The sequence below is a fragment of the Podarcis melisellensis genome (assembly GCF_964234715.1).
Source record: "Podarcis melisellensis genome assembly, chromosome: 1".
Classification (NCBI taxonomy): Eukaryota; Metazoa; Chordata; class Lepidosauria; order Squamata; family Lacertidae; genus Podarcis; species Podarcis melisellensis.
Window position 1 is genome coordinate 128301051 of NC_138528.1, and position 25827 is coordinate 128326877.

Consider the following 25827-nt stretch of genomic DNA (forward strand, 5'->3'; position numbering starts at 1 on the left):
CAAAGGCGCCAATTATTCTTGTTTACTGTACTTACTGGTTGCCTCTTTGCAGCAGGAGCAATCGCACCCTGGTTTTTTTTTTCCTTTTTAATAATCAGTTTTGCAATTCTGCAATTAAAGAAGAACTGCACTGGCTGCGAAGTAGAAGCATGGGAAGTTCCCCAAAGCACCCTCTTTGCAAAGATCGCGTAACTTTTTGAGCTCTGCAGTCTCTCTGCGCACAAGTAGCATAGGATGCCAGGCGCGTTCCTGCAGTTGCGCTCATTCCAACGTGGGGAAAGGGTGCCTAGGGCGTGTCAGACAAGGCACAGGGATGCCTGCCTCTAATTACAGCATTGCTTGAATGTTCTTGGAGGTCAGATCCACACACGTGCATCCCGCCTGCCCCCTAGTGTTTCCTCTACAAATGCCCCTTGCCGAATTGGAGGTACTGCTGATCTCCTCCCTTCCCAGTGCTGGGGGGGCGGGGAGACATCATTTTGTGGTACTCTCTCTGCACTAAACATTCTCCACCTTTCTCCTCAAAGCTGCAGTTCCTCCCTCCACACAACTTCAAATCTTTTTTTTTTTTGAGCAAGATATTTATTAGAATTTTCAATATTAATACAATAAAAATCAAAAAGAAAAAAATTAAAAATAATACAAAAATAAAAATAATTAAAAACACACAAATTTTCCATAACTTATTTTCCTTTAACTTACTTCCCAGACCTCCTCATACCTCCCTTTTTTGTATTCCAATTCAGATTGTGAGTTCAGCAAATCCTTATCAATAAGCTTTAACCTACTTCTAAACCTTTTTTCCATATTCTCTTAAACATTACAGCTGGAAACCACTTAATTTCTATCCGACATCATTCTAACATTCATTGATTTTGCAATATTTCTGTAAATAGTCTTTGAATTTCTTCCAATCTTCTTCCGCCAACTCTTCTCCCTGGTCTCGGATTCTGCCAGTCATTTCTGCCAATCCCATATAGTCCATCACCTTCATCTGCCATTCACACAACTTCAAATCTTCAAATACCCTAAGGGCTGACTCATGGAGGATGGTGCAAGCTTGGTTTTTTTCCTCCCGCTCCGGAGGGCAGGACTCGAACCCATGGCCTCAAGTTACCAGAAGGGAAATTCTGACTAGACATCAATAAGAACTTTAGGATGGTAAGAACCGTTCGATAGTGGAGAGGTGGTGGACGATCTCCTTCCTTGGAGGTTTCGAAGCAGAAGTTGGATAACCATCTGTCATCAATGCTGCAGCTGAGATTCTTTCATTGTAGGGGGTTGGATTAGATGACCCTTGGGGACCTTTCTAACTCTACAGTATGAATCATTGATGCCTTAGATAGCATCTTAAAAAGCAGAGACATCACCTTGCCAACAAAGGTCCGTATAGTTAAAGCTATGGTTTTCCCAGTAGTGATGAATGGAAGTGAGAGCTGGACCATAAAGAAGGCTGATCGCCGAAGAACTGATGCTTTTGAATTATGGTGCTGGAGGAGACTCTTGAGAGTCCCATGGACTGCAAGAAGATCAAACCTCTCCATTCTGATGGAAATCAGCCCTGAGTGCTCACTGGAAGGACAGATCCTGAAGCTGAGGCTCCAATACTTTGGCCACCTCATGAGAAGACTCCCTGGAAAAGACCCTGATGTTGGGAAAGATGGAGGGCACAAGGAGAAGCGGACAACAGAAGACGAGATGGTGGGACAGTGTTCTTGAAGCTACCAGCATGAGTTTGCGGGAGGCAGTGGAAGACAGGAGTGCCTGGCGTGCTCTGGTCCATGGGGTCACAAAGAGTCAGACACGACTAAACGACTAAACAACAACATAATTCATGCCCATCAGGGGCTCACTTTCTCAAAGCTCACTGGGATTTCTCCCCTCCTCCATTTAGTGAGTTCTGGTTGGTGCTGATGCTTATGAAGGACCTGCGATCTTCGCCTGGGAAATTTCGCATTCCACAGGCGAATATTAAAGAGCCAAATAGTCCTGAGCCAGACATCACAGGCTGCCACCACGAGCCCTACCCACCTCCTCCGCCAACGGGCAAGGACTGAAGCCAAAGTCGCAAGCGAAGGAATGTCAGGGCTGGGAGGGCAGGGCTTAGGCTATGCAATTAGAGGCAGGTTTCTTTAAAAATAAACCAAAAAAGGGAGATCACAGAGATAGAAACATTTAGAGCAGTGTAAGCATCAGCTGAATTCTGAGTCTAAATAGTTTAGACTAGCTTTCCCACTTGATACAAAACTGGAGCAGGATTCTCAGCACAGGGAGCTGTAGGTAAGTGGTTGGAGTCGTGTGTGTGTATTATTTATATACATATTTGTGTGTGTGTGTATAAATATAGATATATGTATGGGTTTTTGTGTGTGTGTGCATATATATATATATATATATATATTTGCTTTCGTAGATTTTCACGGGTACAGGAATGCAGGTTTTGGTGTCCTCGGGTGTCTTCCCGTGTAAAAGTTGGGGTGTCTAGGCGACGTTTCGACGAGGTCTCACTCGTCATCTTCAGGCTGGTGCTTTCGGCTTCTTGTTACTGGAACAGAGCAGGATCTCAGTGTTTGAGTTCCTATAAATACTGTTGAGGGGGTGTGGTGTATAGCCTCCAATGTTCTGGGCAGAGAGGAAGTTCCCAGGCTAGTGTGCCTTTTCTTCTTTTGTTCCTTAATTACTTGAGGGATATCTTGAGTGATTTCTTGAGTGATATCCTGAGTACCACTTAGGTGGGTCATTAGGTGTGGATTAGTTGCTAAAGTCTTTGTGTCTTGACCTTTTTGAAGAAAATAAACAGTATTTATAGGAACTCAAACACTGAGATCCTGCTCTGTTCCAGTAACAAGAAGCCGAAAGCACCAGCCTGAAGATGACGAGTGAGACCTCGTCGAAACGTCGCCTAGACACCCCAACTTTTACACGGGAAGACACCCGAGGACACCAAAACAACATATTTGTTGTTTAGTCATTTAGTTGTGTCCGACTCTTCGTGACCCCATGGACCAGAGCACGCCAGGCACTCCTGTCTTCCACTGCCTCCCGCAGTTTGGTCAGACTCATGCTGGTTGCTTCGAAGACACTGTCCAACCATCTTGTCCTCTGTCGTCCCCTTCTCCTTGTGCCCTCCATCAAAGCAGGTGATGTCTCTGCTTTTTAAGATGCTGTCTAGGTTTGTCATTGCTTTCCTCCCAAGAAGCAATATTTATATATATATATTTGTGTGTGTGTATATGCGTGTGGCTATATATGTTGTTATGTTATGTTGTGCATAAATATGTGTGCGTGCCTATATATTTGTGTGTGTGTGTGTGCATGTGCAACTAGATGTGTGTTCATATATGTGCCTATGCCTGTGCATATATTTATGTGCGCCCGCGCATATCCGCTTCTCGACCCCGCCCCCATCACGTGGCCCGGTTCCTGCCGCTCGGCCCCTCGCCCCGCCCCCCTTTAGCCTTCAGATGCTACGTCGCAGGCGCGCGGGCGGGGCGAGGCGAGGCGGCGGAGGGGTTTGTCACGTGGCGGCGTGGAGCGCGGCCGGCGGTTGGCTGGCGCGTGCGCGAGGGCGCCGCCGCCGCCGCTCTCTCCTCCTCCTCCGCCGCGGGGACCGTTGGGAAAGCGGCTTCTCCCCGGGTCTTCCGGCTGCGGCTGCTGAGGGGGCGGCGGGAGCGGCTTGTCGGCGAGCGGGGCCGGGCGGCGAGGGCGGCAACGGCGGCGGCGTGACAATGAGGCGACGCTGCTGCTGCTGCTGCCGTCGCCCAGGCCTTCTATAGCCGGGCTCGGGCCCAGCCCAGGCGGCGGCGGCTGCTCTCCCGCTCGGCCATGGGGAACACCGTCACCTGCTGCGTCTCTCCCGGCGCCAGCCCCAAGCTCGGCCGGGTCCGCGGCTCGGCGCTGAGGGCCGCGTCCGCCGGAGGGGGCGGCGGGAGCGGGGCGGCGGCGGCGGCGGCCGTGGGGCTCGAGCGGAGGGCGGGCAACTACCGGGAGGTCACTGAGGCCGAGTCGGGGGACTCGGATCCCGGCGGGGGCGGACCCCACCTGCAGCACATCAGCGACCGCGAGTTCCCGGATGGTGAGTGAGGGAGAGGGGCGGGGGGGCTGAGGAAGTTTGGGGGGGCGTGGAAGTGAAGCTTCTTTCGGTTCCGTCAAGCCTTCGGAATGACCCTTACTCGGAAGTAGGTCCAGCTTTGATCAGCAAGGCTGTTAACAGTGGTACCTGGGGTTACATACGCTTCAGTTACAGACTCCGCTAACCCAGAAATAGTGCTTCAGGTTAAGAACTTTGCTTCAGGATGAGAACAGAAATTGTACAGCGGCAGCAGTGGGAGGCCCCATTAGCTAAAGTGGTGCTTCAAGTTAAGAACATTTTCAGGTTAAGAACGGACCTCCGGAACGCATTAAGTACTTAACCCGAGGTACCACTGTATTTCCAAATCCCCGCTGGGTGAGATCCCTACAGCCTTTCTCAAACTCCGGTCCCCAGATGTGTTGGGACTACAACTCCCATCAGCCCTAAGGATGGCTCACAAAGTTTAAGTTGGAAGGGACCTCAGGGTCAATCTGATCACCAGCTTTCTGGTTAGTAGCCAGATTAACCCATCCTGCAAGGAAGGGGGCACAAAGGTTTCACGTGCCTGTGATAGCATAGTTCTTGCGCCCAGTGTTTGAAATTAGCGGAGCACATTTTGCACCTGACTATTGGTCACTTGCAACGAAGTGAAGATGCCGGGATGGCACCTGACATGCCAGGGGATCATTGGATCTGGACTGTTTTCGCACATTAAAATCACATCTTGTAGAATACTAACCGCTATATTTTATCTGCACAGTCAGAATGAATTTCAGGAAGCAAAATGCTTTTTCTGTGCACCCTGAGTAGGAGCAGTGAACAGTGTTGTAGTTAATTGTTGTAGCTTGTCTTCAGTTACCCCACCCTGCTCACAGTTGTGAAGAATATTCCTACATTGTGAATGGTCTGTGTCACCATTTAGAAAAAGAGGTAGGAATAGAACAATATATGTGTGGACTGTTCCTGGATCAAGTGACTTTTCTTCTTTAAGTTCTCAAAGTTCTTAACCTAGCTCAAGGTTGTAATCACAGAGTGTTTGTTGTGGGGGAGGAAGGGAAAGGAGAATGTTAGCCGCTTTGAGACTCCTTCGGGTAGTGATAAAGCGGGATATCAAATCCAAAAATCTGAACTAGCGAGATGTTTAACTGATAATCAATCACAGCCTGTCCATCCTTTGAAAATAAGGCTTTAGACCCATCTTGCTCCAAAATGGCAACAAGACATTTCGTTTTGGCAACTGCAACCTTGGATTAAGGAGCCATTTGGCACCTAGTTTATACAACTGAGTTTCTGACACTGGTCACAAAGGGTTAACAGCACAATGTTTATTTGAGTAACAATGAAAGCAGATTCACAGTAAACTGAAATCTGGGGTGAATGTAATTAGAACTAGTAATCTCCCAAACCTATTCCTAACTGGCTAATTCCCTCTTTCATTTCCTGTCAACTGACCAAAGTTCCCACTGCCACCCAATTATCATCCTATGCCCTTTTCAGCCTCCCCCTCCCCTTCTAACATTCTATACTCCCAATGGATTTCCTTCCCCTACCCTCAAAGCTCAAACCCAAAATATGGTTCATTACTCCAGTTTTGGACTATGCTGCCCTTGCTAGTCCCTGGCCTGCCTCCTGGATCAGCACAGAAACTGATGCTGCCTGTGTGTGATTTATGGGTCTGTTTGTCATTCAGAGAAATCTCTGTCTGGAAACAAGATTAAACAGCATGTCGGAAGAGTAATAAGGTGATGAACACTCCTTTAGCTTGTAGTGTATCACTGAAGGAGGATGTGAATGTTTCCGCCGGTACTTTGAACCTTAGAGGTGGGGAAGATTAAAGAGAAATTATTTATGTTTATTACTTTCCAATTCTTCCATTAACCAGAATGGCTAACTTCTCATCAGGCTTGTAATCCAGTCATCTCGTGTGCTCTTGGCCGGATTGAGACAACAGTTCTAGGTCTTCATTTTGCTTTTGCACCATCAAGTTCCCAATATTCTGTTCCACTTAAGTGTCACCAAGGGATGAATCCAGGTTCAAGGTGTACAGATAGGAGCACTGTTTGTGCCTACTTGAAGACTTGGAGTCTAAATGCAAAGCTGAGAAGGAGTAGCTTAATTCCAAGTGAGAAGTGGGAATGCAGAACAGCTCCGAAGTGGAATACTTTACTGCTGAATTTAATGGGAAAGTAGTCATTGCTACTTGGGGGATATGGGTGTGGATAACCCTTCTGTTTCCCTTAGAAAGATAGGCAGTAGTTGCTGAAGTGGAACAATGGAAAAGATTGATAATAAAAGTGCCTGCAGAAGAAGAGATGACGTGGTGGGTTGGTCTTTGAAGTCCTTGTTCCTGTTGTGTTTCCTTCTGGTAGCAGTTCCCAATTACAGGAGTGCCACCCCCCACTTATTTATTTATTTTATAAATATATGATGTTTGTTTACTTCATTAAAACCATTTTGGGTTTATTATGTAGGGTCCCTGGCCTTCTCCCGTGTAATTCCAGAACTGGTAGTAGATAGCTGTGTTTTGAAAACTTTTATTGATGTCTTTTCTTAGTATCAGCCATGTTTTTTGTCGTCTTCATGGAGATTTTTGGCTACATCTGATAGGTTGAAACAGTACCTTTTCCAATACTGGGGCTATTTAGAAAAGCTAAATGGCAGCAGCTCTCATTGCACACAGGCTTCATAGTGTTGCTGCATGTCTTTCAAACGTCCAGTTTATGGTCATCTGTTCTCCTTTCTTCCAAAAGCTATCTTATAGAGAGCTACGATCCAGCCTCAGAGTTAGTGTTCACACTTCTCTCATGGTCTTCTAATAAGTGATGCATTGAAAGCAGTTGGATAATTTTTTATACAGTATACAACCATATAGTATAACTTGGCCCCAGATGACCAACAGCTCTCCATGGGAACAAGCACAACACTTTTCCAGAGTGATCTGGCCATTTTGTGGAGTTATATACTGTATGCACTTCCACTTCTTGGCGTATAATATTGGGGGGGGGTAGACTTTAAGATTTGTGTATATCTTGCTAATCTGGCAAAACATCTTTGGACTAGATTGAAGTAGTTTGTACTCCAGTATGAAAGAAGAGATTCAGATCTCAACTAGAGGATCTGGGCAACTCTTGGAGAAATCTAACCCTTCTCCCCTACTTCCCTGGCAATTCCTTTGAACATGACTTATCTACTTTAACAAGAAACTGCCTTTGTATTCAGGACTGGAACTGCAGTTGTGATGGCATCTTCCTATAATGATGTTTGGAAGCAAAATAGGCAATGTAAGCAAATACATTCTATCTTAACTTTGTATAATGCATACCAATCCCAGAACATATTTCTTGATGGGGACACTTGATACCTTTTTAAAACCGAGACATGCTGCTTCTAATAACTAATATATAGTTATGAATTGTGATACAAAAGTTACGTTCAGCGTGCAAGTGGCAAGACAAGTTTGAGTGTCTTAACCGCTGAATTTTCTATGTGTTTATTGGAAGGAAGGAAAAGGGTGGTGGAACAATGGAATCCTGGAGGCTAACTTAAAAATGACATAATATAGCTGGACAATGGCAAGCTATATCCAGACCAACAGGAAGTTAAGTTACAGCAGTAAAGTCAGACATCAGCAACCCACTCCCACCCAGCCCTTGTTCCATGCAGGTTTCCTGGGGAAAAAACTTAAGTTATGTTTGCTTCCTGAACCAAAGGAATAATACTAAAATTAGAGTACTTTGACATGGGAAAATATTTAGCAGTCTTACTCAGTTATAGCAGCTTTCTGATTTGTGAACAATCTTATTGGTTAATCTTCTTGATTGACTGGTTGGAAATATAGTAAGTGAAGAATGATAAATGTGGCCAAATTCTTCAAATGATGGCTAGCCATCTGTGTGGTTGCCTTGCTGTATGAGTTTTTTGACTGTCATAATGGCACAAACAACAATTTCTTTGTTCTGTTTCAGAAAAAGTGCAGTGGGGGCTTCAGTAATTTTTTATTGATAATATTTTAGTTTTACCTCTGTTTTCCAAGGTGCTTGAGGCAATGAACACCACTTAGGTCAATTTAGTTTCACACTAAATAATAACATTAAAAACCAATTATCAGGAGAATCGTAATATACGGTTAGCATCATAAAATTCCATAAATACCTGGATAGTAAAAATTACAGGCTCAGAAACTTCTAAATGCAGTAATAATAGCAGCAGAGAAAAGCAGGAGCAATAAAAAGGAGCAATGAAAACAATGGGAGTAGATAAAATTAAACTACAATATTGTTAGAAAAGGGAAAGCGTTCCTTGTTAAAATTTGCAAGCGTACAACTCTGCAAAACAGTACGGGTGAAAAAAGAGGAAGCAAACCTAACACTTCACAGTTACCTTCAATGCTTAGTGCTGAGCAGCTTTTCCTTCTGGAGTAGCTGTGACAAGTCTAGGAGTGAAACAGGCTACAGCTTGCTCTTGCAACAGAGCAGACGTGAACAAACACCAGGCCTTTCTCACAAGGCACCTCTCAGGAAAGGATCTGCAATACTATCAGTTCCAGCTCGAAAATATAAAATTACATGTGGGCATTAGGCCCAGTTTTGGAAGGGTTGTCCTGTGGGATGAAATATGTGGTAGTAGTAAGGAGCAAGAGGAATATAACTGTGTTGATTCCTTTGGACCTCTAGGCAGCTTTCAACATTGGCATCCTTCTGGTTAGACTATTTTGAGTTGGAAGAATTGCATTGCGGTGACTCCACTCCTGCTTGGATGGTTGAGACTCCGGTGGCATTGAGGGGGTTATTGCTCTGCTCCTTGGCAAGTATGTTATGGGGTCCCACAGGATTCTTAAATTATCTCCCATACTGTTTAATATCTACATGAAATTGCTTAGAGAAGTCATCCACAAATTTAACACTGGTATCGGCAGTAGACACAGATGACACCCAGCTCTATCTCTCCTTTTCATCTTTCATCAGTGCCTAGGGACAGTAATGCCCAAATCCAGATAAGATGATGGTTCTGTTACGTGGTGGTTCACCTGCCTGGTGGATGACTTTAACCTGTTCTGGATGGTGTTGCATCCACTGTAAGGATCGGATTCACAGTAGATCATAGGTCTGGTGTTATCACTGTCGATGCAAGTAGTCTCAATGACATGAAGTGCCCTTTATCAGCTTTGGTTGATATATCAACTGTAGCCCTCTCTGGACAGAGATAACCTTGCTACAGTTACCTATGTTCTTTCTTATAACCTACTGCTTGGAGTAATGTGACATACCAGTGTTAGAAACTGAGATATGAAAGCTAGGAGCTCAATGGTACTTTAAACCTAGGTTATGGGTGCAACAACGGAATGTCTAGGCATGGTTTTTTAACACCAAGAATACAAAGCTGAAAATGAATGTGCTGCAGCTAAAATATTACGTTCATTTTTTTTTTATTTTATTAGAAAAAAGATTCACATTACACATCAGACATCAGATACATATATACATATACATACAATTAAAAAGTAGAAAATAACAAAAGAAAAAGAGATTACAAAGAAAAAAACGCATTCAAAAGAAGAAAAAAGAAAGAAAAGAAAAAGAAAAAAAAGAGAAAAAACGGTAAAAGACAAACTTCCGTTCAACTTGGTCTAGGATTGCATAACCATTATATAATCTTTGCAGTAGAACTTACATTAGTATTATACATCGAAGGTGTTAATTATCATCTGCTGTTGTGTTACTAATGCCCATATTGTTTTCAACATAAATTAAAAATTTCTTCCATTCATCTTTAAGTTTCGTAGTATTATTTTGCCTTATTTTCTGTGTTAATCTCGCTAATTCTATATATTGATATAATTTCACTTTATTACGTTCATTTTTCACATGGTCTAGTCCTTCCTCGGCCCACCCCACCCCCCAAATATTCTGAAGAGGGTCTCTTCTCCAGTCTTCAGAGAATAACTGGAAGTGGGGAGGCAGGAGAAGGTCCTCCTTTCCTTCCAATCTGCAGTTTTAATCTGAAATCTTAGGCGCAGTACTGCGCCCACAGCTCAGAATCTGTTCGCGCTAATGGACTTCCCTGTCGCAAATTGTGCCTAGAACAATGGGAGTTTCGAACACTGTATTATACACAAGGCTGCCTCTGAAAAAGATCTGGAAACAACATCAAACATCTGGAAACAACCCGATCCTAAACAAGTTAGCAAGGGTATCGGGGACCCAGCAATCTGATCATATTACTGTGGTGTATTCCCACCTGCAGTGGCTGCTAACCTTCTCTGAGTTCTGCTGCTTCATGGGGTGTGTCAGATGGCTACTGGAGAGAGAATATTTTTGGTACTGGTGCCCTGGTTATGGAATGCCCTCAAAGTAGTACCACCAGCCCCTGCCGGGGGTGCAGGCCTCGAGGGGCAGAAAATCACCACTCAAGACTAGGGAACGTATGACGTATGTGTGTTTGGCGACACTGTGTGGCAATACACTGCGGCACAAAGGCGAGCAATTTTTTCCATCCTCTTCAGTCCGGACACTTCAAGTACTCGGGATGCATAACGTGTAGCAATTGGGCTGTGCAAAATGTTATTTCTAATGTGGCTGTTGTAAAGTGATTCCCCCGCCCCCTGGTGATAGCAGGTGGGACCCTAGGTACGCCTTTGGCCCTCCTCAGAGAGACTTGCCTTCGCAAGTGCTCAAGTCATCCTTATGATGCCAGGGTTTATATTTTCCTTTATATTTTTATGCAAAATTCATTAGATCTTTTATTGTGTTTTAATGCTAGTTTTACGGCTTGCTGCCGGTGGTTTATCACTTCTTTTACTGTGATTATTTGTCTTTGTCTTGTTGCTTGTTTTTAATTAATATTTGGGCAGATGCTATTATTTAAAGAAGCTGATCTTCCTACAATCCTACACACATTAAAGTAAATCCTACTGAAGCTAGTGAGACTTGCGGATGAAATATGCATAAAATCCAACTGTAAGAGACCTAAGGAAAGACAGACAGAAATGGCAGGGAATACAATACACTTTCCTTGTTCATGAGAATGATGGGCAACTAAACTTACAATAGACAGGCATAGCTCACTTCATTGCGTGTTGCGGATATTGTTACCTTATAAGGACACGGGTGCAGCTGCAGGCAGCCTTACCATTCCCAGGGGAAGGAAGCCCCCTACCACCACTGCCCCTCTTCTGGTTATGAGAGTGGAGCCGGCTTGGGCTGGAGCCGGGGTTTTGCCCTCCCACCCATGCAGCCAAGGTGGCCTGGCTTAATAGACTACTACAGTATAGTGTAAATATAACCTTTATATGTACTGGGAAACAAAAATATATATGGTATGACTCACTTTATTGTGATACTTGCTTTATTATGGTGGTCTGCTACCAAACCCCCAATATCTCTGATATACAGTATGCCTGTATAAGCATTTAATCTCGGTTGGGTTGCCATTTCACTTTGCTGTCTTCCTGTAAGTCTTGGGGCTCAAGCTGGTCCAAAGCAAAGGGCAGCTAGTTTTGCATATTCTGTAAAAGTTAAGATATTATAGAATAGCACAAGCAGCTGGTCTTTTGAGTTATATCCGAGTCATTTAAGATGGCTTTTAAAGTCTACAACCAATTCTGAAAAATAGTTCAGACAGTTTTAGCCATCTAAATTAGGGATCAGTAACCTTTTTCAGCTGTGGGCCAGTCCACCGTCCCTCAGACCATGTGGTGGGCTGGACTATATTTTGAAAAGAAAAAAAAAAGAATGAATTCCTATGCCCTGCAAATAACCCAGTGATCCATTTTAAATAAAAGCACACGTTCTACTCATGTAAAAACACCAGACAGACCCCACAAATAACCCAGAGATGCATTTTAAATAAAAGGACACATTCTATTCATGTAAAAACACACTGATTCCTGGACCACCCACGGGCCAGATTGAGAAGGCGATTGGGCCGCATCCGGTCCTTAGGTTGCCTACCCCTGATCTAAATGTTTTTGGAAAGCGCAGCTGGGTTTTTGATTCAGTGGACCTTTTTTTCATTCAGTTTTGCTTTCTTCCTTAGGGCTACGAAATATGTGGCTGAAGTTCTATAATGTCGTTAGAATTTGGGAGCTATTACTCCAGAGGATGGATAAAAATCATTGGCTTGTCTTACATTTTGGTTGCAAAGCAGTGGGGAAAGGCATGCATGTTTGGGTCAAGCATTATAAATGTCATAATAGGCCATGTGTAGTTTTATGGCAAATCATGAATACTTATGACTCTATGAACCAAACATTTTGGATGCTTCTTCAGTGAGATTGAAAGTAAATGGCTTTTGTTGCGTAACTTCTACCCCAGTTTCCAGAAAGTTAGGGTGCTTAGGAGAGGATTATAAAATGGGCTTGAACACATCCAGTGGCTTGATTTAAATCTCTGGTTTTAACTTGCTTAAGTAAAGATTAATTTAAATCAATTTCCCCATTGTCTAAAACATACTTCCTGAACAGCCATACCCACTACTTGGTTGCTATGGCAGTTAAAACACTTCAATTAAATAAAGCCTTTATACTACCTAGAAGCATAATCCGAAACCTTTGGTCATGCAGCATGCATTCTTTGTACACTCCACAATTGTATCTCTTTTAAAAACAAGGGAAGTGATTGTGAAGCTACTGGATTTTTGTCTGGCTGTGTTCACATGGCAGCATCACTCACCTGAAGACAAGAGCCACAATCCAGTACAGAATTAAATACATTAGATTGTGGTCTAGGTCTTCAGAATTTTCCAGAAGAAACTGGACCAGTGTTCTTGCACATTAGATAGAAAGTGGATGTCTTTCTTTTTAGTTGATAGTTACAAATGTCAATCATTTCTTCAACAATAAATGTGTTCCATTGTATCATAATTATAAGGTGTCAGATTTTTTCCAGGCAATATTTATTTTCACAGTGATTCTGTGTTTGTGAGTGTGCATCATAATTGGACTTTAAGAACTGTAGAATTTAACATGCTTTATTACATTACAGATTTTCTTTCAAATCAAGCTATCTTCAGAAGTGAAACAACATTATTAAAAATTACAAATCCATCTTAAAACCAAAATTCAGTGAAATAAATGGGTTTGGCACCCTATGGCAAGCCTTTTAGAAGCTTTTTGTTATAAAATGTCATAAGATTTGGCAGCAGCTTACGACAGCAGATGCTGCATTGGAACTAAGAAAAGTAATTCAGGAAAGTTGTTAAAAACCAACCAACTTTAAAATATTAGTATTTGTTATGTAGAACCTTTATAATCTGAGCTGGTTCACGTGGTATTCTAAGCTATGAAGTATGGGCAATACCTGATTCAGTCATGACAGCCAGATAGGTGCCTGTGCAACAAACTTTAGCTGCAGCTCATGGTTAGTGAGGACCCACTTACCTGGAAGAAACCCCATTAAATTCGGTAGGACTTCTGAGTCAGTATCATTACATTGTTAGTGTCCTTGCATGTCTGCATGGAGCGAAATGGAAATTAACTTCTACATATGTGCAGTCCACCTTCTGAGCTTACACGTGCTACAAACTGATCTTCCTTTAAGTCCCATAATAATAATTCTGTGTATTTTCATGTGCAAATCTGTGTTTCTCTGTACAGTACTTTTAAAAAATCAAGTTCCTGTAAATCGTGAAGTGCATGAGGTATGTAGGCTGTATCAGTAGAGGTTTGGGATTTAGTTTCCACTTCATTGTAAATCAAAATTACTCTGATGTAATTGTATACTAACCAAATGAGTGAATGGAAAGCGTGACTTAAACCAATAATTGTTTCCTCTCTTTTGGTGACTTAAATTAATTTCCTAACCCTCACCCCAATTCTGATGGGAGGTTTGATGTAGAGCTTGCAATATTTTAATGACTGTTTCTACACCTGACCTCTTTTTAATTCAGGTGTAGGGCAGCAGTGCCATTTCATCTGTTCCCTGAAGGACTATGTAGATGAGCAAACTGTCTGAAAGTATTTCACCGTTACTGGTACTTATAAGTGCTTTTGCCCTTACTTTGGATGGACAATGGAGTCATCCGTCAGTGTCCTGCTGAATGGCCAGGGAGGAAATCTAAGTCAATCCAAAGCAGATGATTATATGATGTAATAACTTGCTTTTGTGCTGCATGAGATTGTTAGTCAGGATGGAGAAAGCAATACTTTAAGTTCCCTATTGTAATAGGACTTTGCTTGTTATGAGACATTCAGGAAACTGATGTTAAAGGGCCTACCATTTGTGGTCAGTTCAGAGACAGAAGAATAAAGAGATGGAGCTTTTCCTGAAACATACCACTTCAGGTGGTGCAGTTGCATATTTCAATGCCTCCCTTTCTCTACCATTCACTGAGGCCCAACTTAAACAAGATGCAGGACATAGGTTTAGCACATGCATGTGTCTAATCATGCCCAGTCATTTTCAGATCGTTGGCTTGTTAACGTGTTACATTAGCAGGTCAATGATTAGCGGCCAAGGCAGACACACAGTTTGTGTTCCAACACTATATGCAAATAGGCAAACAAACATGCTGCATGTGTAGAAACATGACAGGGTGTGTGGGGAATGTTGCAACTACAATGCTAGGACAGAAATGTAACAATGTCATTCATGCATTTGCTATCCAACTTCAGCTCAGAATTATGCAAGGATATCCTAGATGACCCTCAAGGTCCCTTCCAACTCTATGATTTATGATTATAGCCATGTTAGTATGTCAGAGAGAGAAACTGCAGTGCCTTAGAGAGGAAATTGTCTCATTGCAGCATAAACTTTCACTGTCAGCCGTCCAAAGGCATACCAGTATGTCTACAATTTAAATCCCTTGGAGCAGCTGTCCTCCTTGGCAGAGACTTGGGCCATGCTGCTGAAGATTCCCCTCTGGTAAACTGCAGTGTATTCTGTTAATCTGCAGCACATGTGGTTCCTTTGTATTTATGTCCGTCCGTAAAATTACTGCTGAAGTATAAGTGAATCCTGTGTCTGTATAGCATAGGTCATTTGGTGGCCAACTATCTTTGCAAGCGTGCCAGAAATCAAGACCCAAGTGCGAGAGTCACTCTGGCACACAGGATAACACATAAAACAGCTGCTACACATTTGTGGTATGTTTTTGCCTCTAGTGAACTGGGCTGGGGGAAAGGCAGCTAGGTAGAATAGGAAAGGTACTTATATATTTTAAAAAGCTACAATAGTGTATTCATTATTTTTTAAGGTTAAGACTTAAAAAGTAATCCTGACCTGAGATGACCTCATAGCATCGAAAATGCCTTGTGGTTGGGTTCTCCCCAACTCAGTATCCTTTATATGAATTTCTTAGCAGTTTCAGTATTTACAAGCTTTCTGGTGACTCATGTCTCTTACAAGTAAATCCAACTTCAATGATCTAAGTGTGAAATAATGTGTTTTAATGTGTGTTTCCCATTCATACTTGGAAAGTGTTCTTAACCAACTTCTTGAAATTCTTGGGGACCGCCTGTAGAATTTTAAAGGTTTGGCATAATTAAAGCTACTTTCTTTGTTTACTCAGAGAGGAAAACTAAACTACTGATGAACAGATGGATGCTTTTAGGAAGCCATCTAGCATTAGTCTAGCTTCTCCACACTATGTACTTGAAACAGCCAATCTAGCATGGCGATATTAGAAATTCAAATACATAATCTAATCGCCAAATGGCACTTTAAACCTAGGTTGCACTCGCCACAACAGAATGTCTAGGTGCTCTTTTTTTCTGCAATGGGATTTATTATTAACTCATTCAGTCTCCAAGGAAGATATAACAGAAGTGACATTTTGCTTTAACCAGCCACCAACTTGGTATCCAGAGATCTCCACGTGGTGGCTATTGGACCTGCACCAGTCACAAAATGCACCTGGCTAATTTCTAACACTGAGCAATATTATATATGGGCAGTGTTATATATGTAATGAGGACTGCTCATGCAGAAGAGCTGAGGCAGTATTGATGGTCTAGCACATGGTGTCACTATGGTATCACATGATTGACAGGTGGATTGCCCCATCCACATGTCAAAATCCCTTGCACTTGTGCAAGGGATTTCACAATGCTCTTTGCAGTAGACTCTTCCCATCTCTTTTAAAGATTGCTACAGCAGTCTTCAAAGGCGTAGGGGAGACTGCTGCAAAGAATGTGGGGGGGGGGAGCGCTTTCAAAGAGTGCTGCAAAGCAAGTGCCTGCTTCTTCATCGTTGTGTGACAGAACGGTTTCTGTCAGAGCCTGTATCTAAAGCAGACATTGGTTCTAGCAATGAAAATTACATGCTGGGTTTTTTTTTAATACCCCCTCCCCAAAATATGTTCATCTTCTTCAAAGGTTGAAACAGTCGGCATGGAGCAGACTTTCCAAGAACATCCTGTCCGTTAGTTGATGTCACCAGTGACATCAGCTGATGGGCAGGTGGTTTAGAGCAGTGTTTCCCAACCTTTGGTCTCCAGCTGTTTTCAGACTACAATTCCCATCATCCCTGACCATTGATCTTGCTAGCTAGGGATCATGGGAGTTGTAGTCCAAAAACAGCTGGAGATCCAAGGTTGGGAAACACAGGTTTAGAGAAATGGCAGACACAGCTTGGCCCATTGGCCAGAGTCCCCCACCCCTGATCTATTCAGAGCAGGCTGATGACTCGGACTTTAAATCCAACTGAATGGGGTAAATACCAGTTCAGTATGCTCAACATTAGTGTGGTAGCACCCTGTTGATTATTATGAACTACTGTATGAATCTTTTTTATTATTATTATTTTAAGATATGGTTCTAGTGTTTGAATGTATGAAAATGTACTATATAGATACTAATTATGTAACTGCTGGGAAGTATGGGATAGGTAGGATGTCTAGGAGTAAGTTCACTTTTCTTGGAATGTAGATGTGCTTCCCAAAATGAATCCAAACCTCGGAATAGCATCCCTTCTGTTTCTTTGTTTCAGATTTAGCATTGGAGTCAAATCCATCTGACCATCCTAGAGCAAGCACAATTTTCTTGAGCAAATCCCAAACAGATGGTAAGCTCTCTTTTGCTCTCTTAAAACGAAGGAGAGGAGGATATGATAGAGTGGGTGGATTTTGATTGAGAAATGCCGCTGTCTCCTTCCACTTCCGTCAAAATACTGACTCCACATCAACATTTTTAGCTGCTCTTTCTTCATAGCCATTTTCCAAGGCATTTAAAAATAAGCTTTTAATTCATCCATTCTTTTGAAACACTTGCCACTCATTAGAATGAATCGGAATGATTGCATTTCTTATTTAGGAATGGTTTAGGATGGTTGTCCTGTGACCAGTGCTTGAAAAAAAATCTACTTAGGTTTATCCTGGCAGAGTGTGTGCCTTGTAGCTTGAAGCTCAGTAGCTTTAGATAACACAACTCGTAACAGCATTTATTTTTGTAATCACATGTTCTTCGTGGTATAAAATTTCAGTGCAGTTGGATTAGCTCAAACTTAGCAAGTAAATGCTTAAAGCAGTGCTCTCTAGTGATGAAATACCAAGAGTCTTGAATGCATTTTCCCTCATAGGATGAACTGCTGCAATAACTCCCTAGTCTTTGCAGAGCAGAAGTAAATGTAGAGGTTTCTACATTGGGAGTAAATGTTAGGTTTCCCAAAAAAAGCAGCATAAAGTTAAGTTGACACACCCTGGAAGTGGTAAACTGTGCTCAACTGAAAACTGAATTATTGTCGGATAAACCTTGGGTGGTTTTGGTTGGGTTTGAATGTATACTCCTAGCAATTAAACAGATTGCATTCTAAAATACAGAATGCATTTAGAGGTTGAAGCATTCATTAATAAAAGTGTTCACTCCCTTTTCAGTGAGAGAGAAGAGGAAAAGCAACCACATCAACCATGTAAGTACATCTAGTAAATGAAGAATGAATGAATGAATGAATGAATTTATTAATACGGTCACAGACCAGCGTCAACACACACAATATCACAGATCATAAAAAATATCAGAAATACAAGGGACAATATGAATATAACAAGGCTTTAAATATAAAAATTAAAATTAATTGTTAGCGTGTCCCCTGTAATTAACATTTAGGGGTTTGAACATTATGGGATACCACTTGCTTCCTGCGATTGATTGCAGACGCACAGAATTTAGCTACATTTAATGTAGTCTTGGGGTTCTTGTCCTCTAGCAGTAGTTTTAAACTATGGTATTCCGATTCTTTCCTGGACTTTTGCAAAACAGGTGTAATAAAAGTCAAACGTATATCCTCATAAAGACGACAACGTAATAGTACATGTGAAGCAGTTTCAACTTCCAACAAGCCACAAGGACAGAACCGTGCTGTGTATGGTTTACCCTCAAATCTGCCCTGAAGTAAGGCAGAAGGGAGAACGTTAAATCTGGTGAGGGTAAAAGACCATCTGTATTTGGGTACCTGAAGACCTGACAGATAGTTAGCTGGAGAGAAACCTCTTCCATGGTCCATTGCTGGATGTTTGATCATTTAAATGAAGAACATTTAAGCAAAAGCCCAGCTAGTTACATGCAGAAAATGGCAGCAGTGAGCTTAAGAGTTTCACTCCTTACTATTCCAACAGCTTACTTCAAACGTTTAAACCATTCACTGCATATTTAAGTTCCTGCATTGCAGGGGGCTGGACTAGATGACCCTTGGGGGCATTTCCAGCTCTGCAATTCTATGATTCTCAAGTTTCCTTTTTCCATAATGCAGTAGAACACAATCCTAGCTGGTTGACTGCACAATATCTCAGTCTAAGCACTCACATTATATAATTGTTTCAAGTGCAAAAGCATATTTAATAAGTGAGCATGAAATTTGTCTCCCACATGGCTAATGCTGTGGTGGAGAGGGAGCATTAATGTGTGATTCAGTGGGAGCTACAGAAGAGGGTCACCTGTGACTAATGGGATTAGTGGTGATTAATCCGTTCAGCATGTCACTTCCATATTTTTTTGCCTGCCAACACTTGATAGAACAAGTGCTCTGTGCTTCCGTTTCCCTTCTGTTTCAGAAACACTTTGCAGCCAAAGTAGAATGGGAGTAAACTCTTAAACAGAAGGTAGTTCATGTTTAATTTCCGTTGAACAGCCTGTTAACGGCCAGTTGCTGGAATTCCTGCAGAGTACAGGACTGGGTGGGCCTCAGTCTGAACATTGCATCTTCAGGAACAGTGGATTTTTTCTGAATTACTTAAGACAGATTAGTTACATTTTAAATGTTAAGATCCTGAGGATGTGCTTTGTTTGTTTAAACAACCCACAGGGATTCTAGTACAGTAACAACAAAATATTCTGCAAAACAAAGTTCACCCCTGCCTTAAGATATCTGCTACCAACTTTCACACACTTTCCTAGAATTGTTTGGTGGGATGAGTAGCTTTTTGATGTTCATAGCTTATAACTGTCGAAGTATAATATTGATGGCACATGGTTGTGTAATGTAATGTGCTCATGCTCACTCCTAGGGTTGCCATATTCCCAAAAGTGAAAATCCAGACAGAGTTGTTGAGCTTTAGTTGCTGTTTTTTCCCTGATTCCACAAAAAAATTGCCCTGACACCCCTAAAATGTCTGGGTGTATCCAGGAAAATCTGGATGTATGACAGCCCTAGGCTCTTTTCCCAAAAACTAAACACAATTAATCATTGGCTTTAAATGGGGGGACATCTGTAGCCTAAGTAACCCAGAATACCTTCCTTGAGCTTCAGCAGAGTCGTTTAGCTTCTCTATGACACACTGCTGGCACATGTTCTCCTCCTCAACTTTAAACATGTCATTTCTTGTGTATTCTCCTCTGCTATTTACAATAGTAGCCACAAGGGAGTCCAGACCTGGATAAGGACTTGCGATGGGCGGGTGGGGTGTGTGTGTGTGTGTGTGGGATAGAGAGAGTGAGATTTTCTTCTATGCCATTCAAGTATTTTTCTCTAATGTATCTTTGCTTTCTTTAATAGAATTTTAATGCTTAATTCTTAAATATGTAGGTTTGGATATGGGTGCTTACTGTAAACCCATAAATAGTTGTATTGGAAACCATTTTTAAGAACACTGCTGCTTTCCCCTCCTCCTTACAGGTTTCTCCAGGGCAGCTTACAAAAAAGTATAGTTCATGTTCAACAATATTTATTGATGACAGCACAGTAAGCCAGCCTAATCTTAGGAGCACAATAAAATGGTAAGTACCACTGAGTCTTTAGGGAGAAGGTATACTGATACTCATGTTCACCTCCTCTGGAGAGATCAGAGGAATCAGTATTCTGTCGAACGAGATCTAGTGAAAGTGATTGATTCTGATTTTTATAAGTTGAGCAGGAAAGTTTTCTTTGCCCCCAAAGTACACAAAGTAAAATGCAGCAGTTTTATGAAACCTTTGCTCTGGTAACATTCTGTATAAAACACAGAGTAAATTGTAGCCTCTTGGGTTGGCCTGCCATCTAGTGGCATGAAATTATTCCTTAACCACAGTACTTGATTCCAGAATTCTTTGATTCAGGGAAAAGTTACCTAATAGTTAAACTTTTTTTGTATCTTCATCTTTCTTGTTTCTCTTATGTAGACTCCAGAGCTCTCATACTCCAGTTTCTATTTCTGCCCTCTCAGAGAATTGGGTATAAAATTAGCTTGTAACTTTAAAATGTTTAGCTGATAAAATATTGGAGTGCTTGAGACAATACAGTTATTAGGAATTAGGAACACAAAGCCCAGATTTGCCATAGATTGGCTCATGTAAGTCACACAGTGTGTTTAGGCCATAGAGAGCTGCAGGAGGAAGTTGGATTCGCAGCTGAAGCTGAGAAGTAGTGGAGATTTTAACTAAAACATCATGCATCATTTCAGATTGGGTCCCTTGACTCAGGGTTGCCAGAATAGCAGCAATGTCGTATAATGAAATTATACTATAGCTTAAAAGTAGAATGGGGGGCACACTCTAAATGGAAAAGAGGTTTATTAAAGAGGACTGTATACTGTTGAAACTCACCAGCATTGTAGGGTGAGCTGCTTAAAATACAGGGCAAGCTGCTTAAGGGATGATTCCATGCAAATGGATTTAGCCCATTTATAGGTGTGGCCTCTTAGAAGTGGAGCCACCACCACCCCGACACAGTTTCCTCCACCTCGGTAATAGAGTCTGTGCACCATGAGCATAAATATTCTCAGGGCTTTCAGACTGGAGCGAGTGAAGAGTTGATCTTGCACAGTAGATGTAGGAGGTCAGAGCTTCCCCCTCTGATTCCTCAGCTGGGCTGTGTGGTGTGGTAAGCCTAAGGAGCCGTGGGCGATGGTGTTCTGTAGCTGTCAGAACATCAGCCTCTTTTGTCTAATGAACCTTCCCCTACCTCCCACCAGCTGAATGCAGCGAGGACAACATCTCAATCTCTGCACTGGCAGCATCAAGATGTGCCCACAGGTCTGCCTGGAGAGAGCAGCGTCCAGTTGCTTGGAAAAGGAGGAGGCACAGTCACTAACTCACCTATCTTGTCTTACAGCCAAAAAAGATAAATGGCCAGAAGATTTTAGCCTACATCATCAGTGTGGTTATACCCTGTATCCCTCCTAATATTCAGTGTTATTCAATAGTCCCCCCCACTAGTGATATTTGTGTACCGCTTGGGGTCTCTTGGCCAAGTCATCTACACAAGCTAATTTTGTTGGTCATTTTCTTACTAAATAGATTACAGATTTAATCCAGATGCTCCATTATACGATCCAGTTCCTGGCAATATAAAGATTTTTTTTAGTCTTAGTTCAGACAACCTTGTATTAGAGCATGTTGAATTTCAACACATATATCTTTAAATGAGTTCAGTTGAAAAAGGGAAAGAAGAGGCAAAAGTTTCCAATGTGGTTTTTGTCATAAAATCTGTTTTTGTCTCTAACAGCAATCTTGTATCAAAATTAAACTTGCAGAACCACTAACAGTGAAATGACTTTTCTCTCTCCTCACAGTGTTACATTAGCAATATACTATCACATAAAGAACAGGTGAGCACCATTTAAAACTCTTGTTTTGCAAGTCATTGCAGTGATGATGACTACAGCTTAGCCATTGGTTACTGAAGTAGCTGTAACTTGTGTGTTTTATTAATTGGGGCTCTCACGTTGGAGAGGCAATGCTGTTAAGAATCAAAAATTTGTTGCGTGAATATGAAATATCAAGATTTTAAAATGGGCAGGTATTAGCTACATTTTTCATACCTAAGAAATTGCTGGTGGCTGTAAAGAGCCCTGGGGAACTGAGAGAGAAACAAATGTACACACAGACTTACCAAATTAAGGTCTTGGAAACAAAAATCAAAGTGCAACAGATGCGAGTTTTGCATTCAGTAACTTAATTTTTAGGCCACCTTCTGTGCATAATGACTTCATAGATAGGGCTGGGTTGCAAATGCGTGCTCCTTGTCTCCCCGCTTTCTATGGCTGATGATGAGCTACTTCACTGCAGGAGATTAATGTTAAATATAGCTCTTTGGGGATGAAGGGAGTCTCTTTGAAGACAGGAGCCACAGTAACAGTCATAATACAAGCTTTGTACAGGCTTCTTTGAGGTTTTGCATCCCTTGCAATATAGGCATATTGTAATTTGTGGCTATGGGCTCAAAATGTGTTTGCCGGAGGGATGTGTCTTTGCTCCATATGGTTTCTTTAGCACCCCAGGTTGTAACCAGAGTTGTCGAATGGAAGTCTGCTTATGCAAGGTGTCCTTTGCCCAATTTCTACTTAGTCCTCCTTTGCACTCCAACCCTTGGTACCACATCCCACCCCATTCAGGAGAGTCCTCCGATTTTTCTGGGGACACAGGAGGCTATAGCGAGGAAGAGATAGGAGAGCTGTGTTCTACTCATACTATACAAGATCCAGCCACTGGATACACACACCCTTCTGATCGTATGCTTACTATTACTCATTTGCCCAGACATCTTGTCTCACCTTAATGCAAGTGCTTGCTAAAAACTTCAAATTTGGCTCATGCTGAGTATCTTGGCATTGAAACCAAGTCTACAAAAGTTATTGATTGAGGGCTGTTTGTTTGTTGGGTGTAGGTGTCTTGCTTGTTTTGTTTGATGACATTGCCAGTTTTGTTCCGTGAAAGGAGTATATTGTGGTTCCCAGGACAGTTTCTTAGATTTCCAACAATTGCTATTAAAAGTTTATTACAGTCATACCGTGGTTGCCGAATGCCTTGGAACTCATACATATTGGCTCCCAGACAAACGAAAGCCATGTCTTGGTTTTCGAGCAGTTCTGGAAGTCGAATGGACTCCCAGAACGCATTCTGTTTGAGAACCAAGGTACGACTGTATATAGTTTTATGGCATTTTTGAGTTAGCATTTAGAAATGCACAACATGGAGGAGAGAGAGCGGGCAAAGGAGATAAAGAACAGGGTATTGCCATATTACCAATTACATGGGTCATCCTCCTCATCCTATGATGTATTAAAATGCTCCTTAAAGGAATGCAAATGCTTATCTTTCAAAAAACTTTACTAACAGCAGTAACATACATTCTCCTGTGTTGCAGGGATTCTGATAGATCACTGGATATTTTTGATGAGAAATCACATCCACTCACGGTAAATTTGATTACCTTAGTTTGACTTGATTGCTTGAGTGCATCCCATATCAACAGGAATAAACCCTGATACCTAGGAAACTGGTGTCTATTTCAGCTTGCTTTATAAGGAAAGCCAGATTTTCAGGAAAATAAGAGAGATTTCTTGTTTCTTAGCTTCTGTGCAAAGAAATATTTCAGTCTATACAAAACTAGATTGCTATTTGGCTTCTTATACTTTAAAAAGTGATGCTGCAGAGTGTAATCCCTGGTCAATTGGTACCATTCTACATTCTGGCTGTGGTGCAAGAACAGCTGATACAGGTTTTGTTTTGTTGGAAGAGCAGTGTTAGACCTCTATAGCTTTGAGCTGGAATCCACAGAGGGGTATTTATGAAAAATATTTACCCATGCTCATGAGTCGGTTTCTCCCTTCTGGTGGTAGCTTCTTGAGTCCCCATAGAATATAGTTCTAGATTGTGTCCCCTATTTTTGAGAGCAGCTAGGGAGCTCCAGTAGGAAAAGGCCTTTAAGGAACTCCTGTGAGCACTCAGCCATTTGGATTCCAGCCTTTGTATATAACCCACTGGCCTATTCATGCAGGATATTTTCACAGTACTAACAGCATGATCCTGTGCATGTTTGCTCAGAAATAAGTCCCACTGTGTTCAGCTTCACTTTTAAATTACTTCTGAACTGTGTTCTGTTTCAGCGTGAAGAGGTTCCAGATGACTACTTTAAACATGACCCTGATCACAAGCACATCTATCGCTTTGTACGTACCCTGTTTAGTGCAGCGCAGCTGACGGCCGAATGTGCAATAGTGACACTGGTAAGCCCAGTTACCACCATCTTGCATTTAATTTTTTTTAAAATCAGGTTTTGTGAGTTAGATTCATAAGAGTCATAGGACTGTAGAGTAGGAAGAGACCCAAAGGGCATTCGAACCCAACTCCCTGCAATGGAGGAATCCAAGATGGAATTAAGTATGTCTCACGTAATGACTCCTTGTCATTTTTACCTTGCAGCAGTCAGAACTAGATACAGTGGTGCCTTGCAAGACGAAAAGAATCCGTTCCGCGATTCTCTTCGTCTAGCAGTTTTTTCGTCTTGTGAAGCAAGCCCATTGACAGCTTAGCGGATTAGCGCTACAGCGGTCTAGCAGCTTCTAGCGATCAGCTGTTAAGCGGCTTATCAGCGGATCAGCTATTAAGCGGCTTAGCGGCTTAGGAAAAGGGGGGGAGCGGAAAAAACCCCGCGGGGACTCACAAGATTTTTTCGTCTTGCGAAGCGACCCCATAGGGAAATTCGTTTTGCGAAGCGCCTCCAAAACGGAAAACCCTTTCGTCTAGCGAGTTTTCCGTCTTGCGAGGCGTTCGTCTTGCGGGGCATCACTGTGCAAGAAATGCACTAGGTTGATTGCAGCGGTGTCAATAAGCTTGCACCTAAACAGCCTGTTTGATAACTGTTAGACAAATCCATTGCGGGGGGGGCGCTGTTGCCCTCCAGGTTCTTGTTGGACTTTGACTGTCCATTCAGCATGCCAATGGGAATTGGAGTCCAATCACATGTGAGGCTACTGGATTCCCCCATCCCTTAAGTTCTCTTCTGCTGCAGAAATAGAGGGTAAATGCACTGGGCTACATCTTCTGAATTTGGAATACTTGTGCAGGTAAGTAGCTGTCCTGTAGCCAGTGAGTCTGTCATGACTCGGAATTGAGGCCCTGTTTCAGTGTAAGATTTGCCTCCTCTGCTGTGTTTTTGGAATGGTTCCTGTGAAGGCCTGCAGGTGAAAAATTCCACACGACCTTCAGGAATCTTTCAATAAACTAGAACTGCCAGAAATGGAATATTCTGCTTCCAGTGCTTTTCTGTATTGAAACAATTCCTGACAGCACTATCTGTGTGTGTGTAAGACTCTAGGAATTCTTCTGAAAGCATTCTGTCGTGTAAGAAAGCAACCCTTAAAAAATTCAGCCACTTAAACACTAAAAAGTACTTCTGCCACTAGTTGGCACTGTTTCACCATGGAAAGGAGCAAAAGTTTTCAGTCAGTTTGGAGTTACCTTTCCCCCCTTCTGTACATGATCTTGAAGCTGAAAATATGGCAGTGCTGTGTGGTTGCTTGATTCTAATGTATTTTAGCTAATGGAGTTCATTTTAAATTGGTGAATAAAACGTATATGTAGATGTGTATCTTGAATGTACAGTGAGTGCAAACACACATGAATAGGG

General features: G+C 42.1%; 1 protein-coding gene across 1 annotated transcript in view; it reads left to right on the forward strand.

The window, feature by feature from the left end:
- Positions 1-3721: 3721 nt before the first annotated feature.
- Positions 3722-25827, forward strand: part of CCNYL1 (cyclin Y like 1) — a 31447-nt gene continuing 9341 nt past the window's right edge. The window contains exons 1-7 of the mRNA XM_081898108.1: positions 3722-4075; positions 16996-17070; positions 17879-17913; positions 20116-20216; positions 21989-22024; positions 23563-23614; positions 24305-24424. Coding sequence (XP_081754234.1) covers positions 3826-4075; positions 16996-17070; positions 17879-17913; positions 20116-20216; positions 21989-22024; positions 23563-23614; positions 24305-24424 — 669 coding nt within the window. The 5' untranslated portion in view covers positions 3722-3825. The remainder of the gene's footprint in view (positions 4076-16995; positions 17071-17878; positions 17914-20115; positions 20217-21988; positions 22025-23562; positions 23615-24304; positions 24425-25827) is intronic.